The sequence below is a fragment of the Limulus polyphemus genome, unplaced genomic scaffold, assembly GCF_000517525.1.
Source record: "Limulus polyphemus unplaced genomic scaffold, Limulus_polyphemus-2.1.2 Scaffold4280, whole genome shotgun sequence".
Lineage (NCBI taxonomy): Eukaryota > Metazoa > Arthropoda > Merostomata > Xiphosura > Limulidae > Limulus > Limulus polyphemus.
The window spans coordinates 45,267-56,708 of NW_013669890.1; the positions used below are offsets into that span (position 1 = coordinate 45,267).

Consider the following 11,442-nt stretch of genomic DNA (forward strand, 5'->3'; position numbering starts at 1 on the left):
TGCCTAAATATTTATTCTTTTAAAATATAATAATTTATAATAATATTTATGATATTATTAATATTTATAATAACAATTTATTCATAATTTCTAAAAGATAAATAGAAAAAGATGATAACTTCCAAGAAATTTTCGATTAAGTTTCAAATTTAAAAAATTCAATTTTAAATTTGAATATCAACTTCCACCCAAAAAAAAATTTAGCGAACGACAATTTAATTTAAAACACATTTTACAGCCGTAGTAACTTCTGCCCTTTAATATAAAAAAAAAATTGTTTTCCACTGAAGTTTGAAATGCTAAAGTCAGGTATATTTCCTTTTCGTTATTAAAGGAACGCGTGAATTGTTTAATTACAAATGGTGAAACTTATTATCTTCCCCCACAGATGAAAACAAACTACCAAGCTATTCCTCTGTGTTATCTTATTATTGTACTTGCTTTTTAACTATTAATAAAAACATATATTACATGTAATTTAATTTAGCATTTCAACATTAAGAAGGCTTCATACTTTACGAGTTTAATAATGAAAGAATTTTTTCTCAGAAAGCTGAACTTTCATCCTTAAAGTTATATCTAGACGTATAATAAATACCATGGAAACGGAAGGGAATTCCATGTTATTGTAACCCATCGTCGCTTACTAAATTTATGGAATATTACGAAAGTTATGTTATCAGCTGCGTGCTTTTGTTCCTAGTATGTAGCATCAGATTATTAACATAACAGAAATGCATGAATGTATACATTTTTCTAGATTCTTTTGCTTCAACAGTATAGTATAAACTTAATACGTTCGAAGCATTTAACGCCGAAGATCGATCAGACATAGTTACTCTGTTACGTTAGAGTTAGAAATCAGATTATTTTAGAATATTGTATGAAACAGTTAGAGCGAACTAACACAACAAGAGAATAAAAAATATACAAAAATCTCTTTCATCTCAACTGTTTCAGTTTCATATAATTTCCTAGAGTACGCTGCTTAATGCAACAATACATTAAAAAGATAAAAAACAAGTGATAAGTAAATATATATATATATCACAGAAGGGGAGCAAGATGAAAAAAGATATCAAAACTATAGCTAGAGAAACGCAAAGTTTTTATTCTATGCTATCCTTTCAATTTTGGTTAGATAAGTCCGGGGGGGGGGGGTAAGTGCCCCCTTGCGGACGCCTATGATATTTGCATTCTTGTTTAAAATTACTAGTTTCAGAACTGATGACTATGGGGAACCTTATTACCACGTGTAACGTATCGCATACCAACGAATATAATGATAACTGTTAATATCCCCTGATGACTATGGGGAACCTTATTACCACGTATAACGTATCGCATACCAACGAATATAGTGATAACTGTTAATATCCCCTGATGACTATGGGGAACCTTATTATCACGTGTAACGTATCGCATACCAACGAATATAATGATAACTGTTAATATCCCCTGATGACTATGGGGAACCTTATTACCACGTGTAACGTAATCATTATATTCGTTGGTATGCGATACGTTATACGTGGTAATAAGGTTCCCCATAGTCATCAGTGGATATTAACAGTTATCATTATATTCGTTGGTATGCGATACGTTATACGTGGTAATAAGGTTCCCCATAGTCATCAGTGGATATTAACAGTTATCATTATATTCGTTGGTATGCGATTTATTCAAAATGGTTTTTATATGAATCATTCTGTACGAAATTTTGGAATTTTAGAGATCAGTCAAGTAGTTTGTTGAACATTAACTTGTGCAGTCACTTACGGTTACAATTACAAGTTGAATCACGTTTCTAAGGTGCCTACCTAATTTATAGTTATACTGTGAATAGAAAATGATAAATATTTATGCCACTCCCATTTAAAAGTATACATATTTATAAACTTTATCAATATTTACAACGTTTTTGACGAAGCAACTCTAAGAACTCTGTGTTATTTGTTTTTAACAGGCAATATAGAAACATTTGTCCTTTCTCATATTTGAAGTAACTAGATCGCAAGGTAATTTTAATGCTTTCAAACAGAAATGTAACCAATTCTTTGACAAGGGCCGAGCGTATTCTAGCGATCAACGTGACAAACTATAAATTAAAGGATCCGTGGTTCGCACCCTGGGGTGGTTATAAGAGTAACGATCAACTTCCACTATTCATTGAGAGAAAATTGTCCCAATAATTGGCAGTGAGTACTACTTGACTAGAGGCATTTTCTCTGATTCAACATGTCCTCCGGAGGGACAGCGGTAAGTCTACGGACTTACAACACTAAAATCCAGCGTTCGATTCCAGCAGTTGACAAAGCAGATTGCCCAATGTGGCTTTGCTCTAAAACTCTTCAACTTTAGAAAAGGTTGTGTGTACTTTTCTGTTAAAGCTTCTAAGATAAACAAACACTTCAACTTAGAAAAGGTTGTGTGTACTTTTCTGTTAAAGCTTCTAAAGCAAACAAACACTTCAACTTAGAAAAGGTTGTGTGTACTTTTCTGTTAAAGCTTCTAAAGATAAACAAACACTTCAACTTAGAAAAGGTTGTGTGTACTTTTCTGTTAAAGCTTCTAAAGCAAACAAACACTCACTACAATTCGAGTCTCGTTTCTCAACTGCTCAAGGTTTCACTGCTAAAGTATTTCTTGAAATTTTTACATATCAGTCAAACAACAGTAGCCCAGCAGGGGGCGGTAGGTGCTATTGATTAGCTTTGAGTTAATTTCGTACCTTTCTACTTATAAAATGTTTTTCAGAATAAGATAAGTCATGTTTATTAAAAACGCGTTTCTCACATTTGTTGGAAGATATTACGGTTAAGAGTTTTTTTTTTTCCTATAAAATGTTTAGTACAATTTCTCTCTGTTTTGAGCTGTCTAGGAACGGAAAGTATTTGAGTTTATGTTTCTTATGCCTTTATTTCTTGCAGTACTTTCGTTAGTGTTAGAGAGAATTATCCATTTTCCTCGACAGGGAGAAGTGATTCGCCATTCTCCTCAAAAATGTGGTACGCGAAGCCTTATGGACGGAATGCTTTCCGCAAGACAAACTGCACTAGTTCGTCTGCTTCTGAAGGCTCTCGAGTAGAGCACAGCAAATTAATCAACAGATACTCCACTGTGACCATTTAAAAAAAATATAAAGAAACTCCAAGGAACAATCAATTTACTAGCTAGCAATAAATTCCGACTCAAAATCTCTTTGTCACAATGGAAAGCCCAACACGTTGATAGACTGATAGACCTTTTCTTAATGTTAACATTCTTGAAGCAAAGGTTTTAACTCATCACTACATCATCACCACTTTCTGGAAATCCAATAAGTGAAAAACGTTTACTTTGAAGTTGTTATTTTAGTGAAGTAACTGTCAAATGAAATTACTTGTGCTGCCAGAAACCATTTAGATAGGCTTAGAAAAAATCCTGCTAGGCCTACTAGAATGCAGATTCCAATAAAGTATTATTTTCCAGCTGATGGCAGTTTAGTTAAGGCTCGATATTATGTAAACCTTAATACGAAAGTCTATGAGTGAACTAAGTGTAGACAGTGAATATATATATTTTATTTTGTGCAAAGTCACTAGAGGGCTACACGCTCGTAACTTTGAAAAGATAGACATAAGAAACAACAGCTAGTCGATAGCACACAGTGTTAACTCTTGGGGTGCTTTTTTTCACAAAGGAATAGCGAGATTCAGCGCAACGTTTTACCCTCCCCCACGGCTAAAAGGACGAGTATGTAGGGTGACGGGTTTCGATCCCGCTACCTACAGATTGCAATTATTGCTATGACCATGTGTATCTTTGCGTTGAAACTTCTAATGTAAAGAAACAACCAGTTCAGTTCGAGTCTCGTTTCTCAACTGCTCAAGGTTTCACTAGTAAAATATTTTTTTAGAATTTTTACTCATTAGTTGATCAGACAAGAGTAGACCAACAGGTGGTGGTGGATGCTGTTGATTAGCTGCTTTTCTTCTAGTCTATCAGTTCCAAATGAATGGCAATTAGCGCAGATAGACCATTGTGTAACTTAGAACAAATATCCGAATCAAACATTCGAAGAGAAAAACAAGAAAAAATATATGTTATGAAATGTTTAGTATGAAGGATTCGTCACAATCCTACACTTTATTACGAAACATTATTTTCTAACGCTATTTCTTTTTTTCTCATAGTTGAAAAGGAAAACCGTGTATCAAACCTAAATAAATCCAAGTTTTTATTTCACGCCTGTCTAAGAATACCTGTCCAACTGAATTCTCACTAAGCTTTTGTTTATTCAGTATGTAAATGCGCTGTTTTTGAATAAATTTCGCAACTTCTTATTTATAAGATATTTTCCAGAGTAGAACAAATTATGTTTGTTATAACACTTTACTGACATTTGTAGAAAGATATTACTTTAAGGTTAATAATTTCTTTCCAATAAAAAGTTTTAATACAGTTTCTCAGATCCGCCGCTGTTTTTAGCATTCTAGGAACGGAAAGTATTTGAACTTATGTTTCTTATACCTTTATTTTTTGCAATACTATCGCTAGTGTTAGGAAGAACCATCAATTTTCCTCGATAAGGAGGAGTGATTCACCATTCTCCTCAAAAATGTGGTACGCGAAGCCTTATGGACGGGATGCTTTCCGCAAGACGAACTGCACTAGTTCGTCTGCTTCTGAAGGCTTTCGAGTAGAGCACAGCAAATTAATCAACAGATACTCCACTGTGACCATTTAAAAAAAAAGAGATAAAGCGGCAAAATAAAATACTCCAAAGAACAATCAATTTTCTATCTTGGACTAAATTCCGGCTGAAAATCTCTTTGTCGCCGTGGAAAGATCAGCACGTTGATAGACTGATAGACCTTTTCTTGAAGTTAACATCCTTGAAGCAAAGGTTTTAAGTCATCGCTACATCATCATCACTCTCGGCAAATCCAACAAATCAAAAACATTTACTGTGAATTTATTGCTTAAGTGAAGTAACTACGAAATGAAATTACATGTACATTCAGAAACCATCTGGATAGGCCTAAAAAAGTCCTTAAATTTTTCTTATTCTGATGTTAAATCTATCTTGTCTGACGTTAAAATTTCCTAAAATAGGCTCTAAACCTTTCTTTTCTGACGATAAACTTTTCTTAAAAATACCTTAAACTTAATTTGTTCCTAAAAAAAAAAGACCCTAAATCTATTTGTCCCCCTAGTGGCTCAACGGTAAGTATGAAGGGTTATAACACTAAAATCCAGGTTTCGATACCAGAGCTGGGCACAGAATAAATAGCCCATTTTGTAACTTTGGCTTTACAACAAAACAAGCAAACGTCAGACTTTCTTAAAAATACTCTAAACCTATAGTGTTCTGACGTTAGACTTTCCTTAAAAAAAACACTAAACCTATAGTGTTCTGACATTAGACTTTCCTAAAAAACACACTAAACCTATAGTGTTCTGACGTTAGACTTTTCTAAAAAACACACTAAACCTATCTTCTTCTGACGTCAGACTTTCCTAATAAACACACTAAACCTATCTTCTTCTGACGTCAGACTTTCCTAAAAACACCCTAAACCTATAGTGTTCTGACATTAGACTTTCCTAAAAAACACACTAAACCTATAGTGCTCTGACGTTAGACTTCCCTAATAAACACATTAAGCCTATCTTCTTCTGAGGTTAAACTATCCTGAAAATGTCCTAAGTCTAGTTTGCTCTGACATCAAAATTTCTAGAACCTCAAGTACACTTTTTATGGCTTATACTTTTAATAATTATTGTATTCATTATTTTATCTTTTTTTTGTATTTTGCACAAATGGCGATCAGATTGAATAACTGGAGAACGTATGTTTAAGTTTCTACCATTTGAAACTATATTTCTTCCGTACGTATTATTCAATGTTTATTTTATATAACTACTTTGTTGAGAAAATTATGTCCAATTATTTTCTATCAATAGTAAAATGCTTGTTTGTTTTGTTAGTGTAACAGCTACCAAGATTATGTAATGTGATTCCTAATTTTTAACTGCCGACCAGAGAGCAGACAATTGGTCGGCAGTATCCACCGCCAACTCTTGGACTACTCTTTTACCAACGAATAGTGGGATTGATTGTTACATCATAACGCTCCCAGGACTGAAAGGATGAGTATGTTCGGCTTCGGGTTTCAGTCCCGCGACCTACAGATTGCGAGTCGAGTGTTACAACAAAGTATTATTTTCCCAGTTTGGCGGCAGTTTAGTTGACCCAATACTATGTGAACGTTAAAACGAAATATTTCGAGTGAAATAAATGTAGAGAGTAAACTTAGTGGATAAATTTGAAAGATTGCTCTTTATTTTATCTGTTATATAATAAAAAGAACATGAGTGGGGACATTTTGTGTTTGATAATAACAAAAGCCTAAACAACAGAAAACCAAAACATCTCTTTATGATAACGTTATGGAGAGAGAGAGATAACACTCAAATGTAACAAATAATTTAAATAAACGCTTCTTAAGAGTGTTTACTTTCATCTATTATTTCAAAACGAAGGGCTGTAGTTCGTTAAAAAGAAGCCATTATTTAGGTGCTGTATAAAATATTTTACGACTAGAAGCCAACACGCAAAATTCACACTATTTTCATCAGTTTTATATCGTATGGAAGAAAAATGTGTAACATGAATGTGAGTTGGGTTTTTCTTTTCTTTTTTTTGCTCATCAGTATTAACCGTATACATCTCCAGAGGGCAATCAGTGTTTACAACTTTGTCAAATATCAGCCCTTTTAGGACTTTCAAATAATTTCTTTATCTTAAATCAAAGAAAAAGATTAAATGATAACAACTCACAATAATATTTTTTTCTGAAATCTTAAACATCCTGGTTTTTTTAAAGGTTTAGAATAAGAAATCTTATAAATTCAAGATGTTTAAAATTTCAGAAAAAAAAATGCAAAGTCTAAGAGTCTAAAGTATTAGATTCTAGATTTAAATTTCTAATTTTATTTTACGTATTACGTTTTTACAATAATTAGTTTTAGTGTAGTTCAGTCACACATGTTACATTTTGTTACTTTTGTTTAAAGAGATATTGTAATAAAACAAAATGTGGTGTAAAAATATTTTCTGATGTACAGTTTACTTTGTATACTATCTAAGTAATTATATTTGGTACTTTATATACATATGTTTTTAAATAGCTTAAAATACAAAATTTTACATACATCTTCCAACGTTTCCAAAACGGATTCTGCAAACTTACAAAATGGACAATAACTAACTGACCTAGAGGAGAAACTGTTTTAAATACGAGACCTTCGTTTTGAAGATTGTAGGTCAACTAATGTAGCATTACTTTGATCAACTAGGAAGATGGTTTGAAGATGCCAAGTTATATCTAAGTTATTCTAATGCATCTTAAAAAAATATTAGGACTTAGAGCAACGTATTCCAGAGATATTCTAGTCAAATCCCAAGCGAATTAAAATAACAATTTTTGTTAAAGCAATTATTAGAGTACATTCATGGGATTAATTTTAATCATATGTTATCCTTCCTGTGGGCCTCATTATCTCAATGCACGTTCTCAACAACCTGATATGACGAAGAACATGTTTAATTTTGTTATTCTCACATTTTAGTCAACTTCATCCTTAGATACCATAATGTTCAGCACAGCAGATGAGAACCAAAAAGCCGATTAGATGGTTTAATACCTCCATCAGTCCTGTACGTCTCGTTACTGACCATTACTTCTCCGATGCAACATAAGAATTTGGAAATTCACAGCCATCTTATTTCCTTTCTGAAAGAATAGACCGTGGAAACAAATTATCATTAGAACTAATAAGGATATTGTACAATAAGGCTTGAATACGCTCTTTAAAAAACAAAATTATCAGCACCATTTAAGCACATATTAACTTGCGTGTCGTTCCACAAATTTGCAACCATGTGAGCAAGTTTTTCTATTATTTTGTGAAATGTAATCACCAAACTTAATTCAAAACACTTAATAGAGATTTTCTCCAGAAACATTTTTAAGCGTTTGAAGTCAAAATAAGATTTACTCAAATTAAGTTGTTGTTGTTTTTATCTTTACAGAAGAGAAGAAAACAACAGGAGTACAGGTGGAAAGAAGAGCAAGCGTAAATATGTTGATGATCCCTTGGCGGCTTCTGCTACTGCTTCTAATGGCGCCTGCTGGAATTTTTGCCAAGCAGTTTCCATTTGACTCGTTTGTGACACCGAAACTACAGGATGTGTTAATGGAGAGAGAAAAATTGTTGAATGACGCTTTGAGCTCTGATGACGTCATTTCCGTTTCTCGGCGCCAAATGGAACAAATTCCTTCGCATTTACCTGAATTTTCTGAACCGGAACCAACATGTGCTGAACTACGTGCTGTATGGCGCCATATGAGACGAATGGCACGTCATAGTGAGATAACAAATGAAATACCTACCTTCCCCGTGACGTCATATCCACAAGGTTTTTTTGGTTACCTAGTTGATAAGCCACGTTCTTCGATCTTTCCAAAAACAAAACCCTCAAACCGAAACCGATCAAGTCTTCGTGTACCTGTTGAAGTCTATGCTCCAGAGTATCCTAAGTTTGGAAAAATCTTAAGAGGACCTGTAGATGCTAGCCGAATGAAGAGTAGTGCAAAGACTGGGGCTAAATCTAATCGTTATTATAACAACAAATACAGAAAAACGGGTAAGAACCGCTACGATAAGACCCGCTACAAATCAAAACCAGTCTCACCCAATTCCATTAATAGCGTTTTGTCTGGCACTTTTGCCAATAGTCCCTTTCCTGAAGAAACTCTAGGCGTGTTTGGTACTGTTGTCAATAGCCCTGAAGAAAAGGCTTTTCTGGAGAAACAACGCTATCTGGCGAAATCAAACAAGTTTCATGGAGTTCCAAACCGGAAATTTTCCAGTAGAAAATACATGAAAGGGGCTTTGGCCTACGGATCCATCAAAGAAAAACAGAAAGACAAGTACAAATATGGTAGTATCGTACGTGAACCGCCTTCTGGTGGACATGAAACAGGCCTAGTACTTCCTGAAGAAGAAGAAAAGAAACTGAATGAAATGGGTGCATTTGGTCGAGTAGTTAACAGGGCTGTTGGCTTTGGCCCGGACCAGGTAAGGGGTAGTTACTTTTAGTTAAGAACAACTAAAGAATTCTTCATATCAGCTATGTTGAAGGAATAACTCTGGACTCAAACTTTAACTTCGCATTAAACGAAAGGGAAGAATAAAATTGAGCCAAACCCTTCTCAAAATATATATATAATTTTTGTACTTTCGTGTATCAAGCCCCCCCCCCCTCAGTGGCTCAGCGGTAAGTCTGAAGGCTTATAACGCTAAAAATCAATCATATTTCTATGCCCGCAGTGGGCATATAGTACATTTTGTAGCTTTGTGTTTAATAACAAACAAACCATAGTCTTCGTAACCACAACCTTCACTTCGGGGGGGGGGGGCTCTCTTTCGTAACCATAACCTTCACTTCGGGTGTGAAGGAGTTGGTCCGGATTAGTTCGAGGTATAGTTTTGGAACCCTCTATTATCCTAAACGTTCTTCTGTGCCAGTTGGGCTTCTTCAGCACAAAACAAATAAAACTTTTTTTTTTTTTCTCTCGAAATTTTGTGTCCTTTGGCTCTAGATTATTTAACAACCCCGCTATAGAAATACACTTCCTCGGAGAAGCCGTGAAATTTTCTTCTAACCATAAGCAGTGCTCACACTGCAACTACTTAACAAAGATGACTTCATAAATATAATGGTACACTATACTGGTATTCTCATATATATTTAACGACCTCATTTGTCAGTCACTAATTAGATCAAAATTAAGACTTAGCATTAACTTTGTATAAAAAACAAACAATCAGAGCGAACTAAAAACGAACTTTACTAATGGCTGATGGGCAAAATATTTGGCAGAGAGAGAGAGAGAGAATAAGTACAACTGTATCTGTAGGCTGTCTCGAAACTTTTCTCCCGTGCACATGATTTTGTTAACAATGGAGAGTAACTTGATATTAATTTTAACAATTCGAGAACCGTTAATCTATAAGTATATCATTTTATTGTCAGGAATTTGCCGTGAATTAAATATGTAGGTATTGAAGATGTTGCCCGTGGCGCTATGCTCGCTTCAGTAGAGTAGTATTAAGTAAATTATTCTTATTAAATGTGATGAGCTTTCTGTATACAATCAGTATGAGTTGATTCGTTGAATATACAGATCACCACCCATAATTAGTAGGAATTATTTCTCGTACAATTTTGATGTCTACAATTATGACGAAATATTTTTCGCAATGCTGTTTCGCATCAGTATCGTTTAAGTAGATACAGTTGTTCATCGTGAAAATGGATCGTTTCGATCATTACGGTAGATGTTCGTGAACCGCTTGACGGAGTATCGCAAGGTTTACGACATTCATGCTAAGTTGAAATATTACAAGGTAACTGAACATCCATCTTAATTTCAGACTGTATAATACATTATAGCTTCACTATGATATTCGCATTGTCGGGGAATCGAAATTAAGTAGTACATTTGGCTGATATTTAAAATAGATTTATTTGCCACGAGAATCAAGTTTGCAACCTAGCTGATAATTGAGAGTTAATAGTGACGTAAAGTATTTTGATTAATATCCACCGATAGGAAGTGCCTTCGTATAATAAGACACTCAGATAAAAGCTTGTATAGTTCCTTTGACGGCTTCATCGGTCAGCCTGATTAAACACATGACTCTAAGAATAATTGAAACTGGGGAAAATGTGATTGCGCGGGTTCGAATCCCCTTCACCGGAAGTGCTCGCCCCTTCAGCTGTGGGTGCGATATAATATGACGATCAATCCTACTAATCGTTGGTAAAAGTGTAATCCAAGAGTTGGCGGTGGGTGGTGGTAACTAACTGCCTTCCTATCACTTCAAAATTGAGGACGGCTAGCGCAGATAACCCCCGAGTAGCTTATAGCGAAATTCCAAATAAACAAACTCCAACTTTGTGAAACACTTTGTGCCCCTATCATTGTTCATGATATGAAAGTAACCGGGTTTCGCAGAGCACAGATAGCCCATTGTGTAACTTTATGCTTAACTACAAATAAACAATGATAAATAAGAATAACATCCCATTACTTAATGCTGACCTGATTAATCATGTAACACTATCTAATTGTGTTAGAAACCAGCATTAAGTGTTTTAAATATATTTTTGGTATTATTACAGAGTTTCAGCATTTTGGATGAACCCAAACAGTTTGTTTGTTTTTGAGATATAATCTGTTTATAAATATATTACAATACATCCATTTTTGTTTTGGGGATGTAATCTGTTTATAAATATATTACAATACATCCCATTTTGTTTTTGAGATGTAATCTGTTTATAAATATACTACAATACATCCCATTTTGTTTTGGGGATGTAAT

At 34.3% G+C, this 11,442-nt stretch overlaps 1 protein-coding gene across 2 annotated transcripts in view; it reads left to right on the forward strand.

Moving 5' to 3' along the window:
• The window catches only part of LOC106470905, an 81,271-nt gene that overhangs the window by 22,939 nt on the left and 46,890 nt on the right, over window positions 1-11,442 (forward strand). For both annotated transcript variants that reach the window (XM_013931482.2, XM_022399539.1), the window contains exon 2: window positions 8,081-9,129. In XM_013931482.2, coding sequence (XP_013786936.1) covers window positions 8,131-9,129 — 999 coding nt within the window. In that variant the 5' untranslated portion in view covers window positions 8,081-8,130. The remainder of the gene's footprint in view (window positions 1-8,080; window positions 9,130-11,442) is intronic.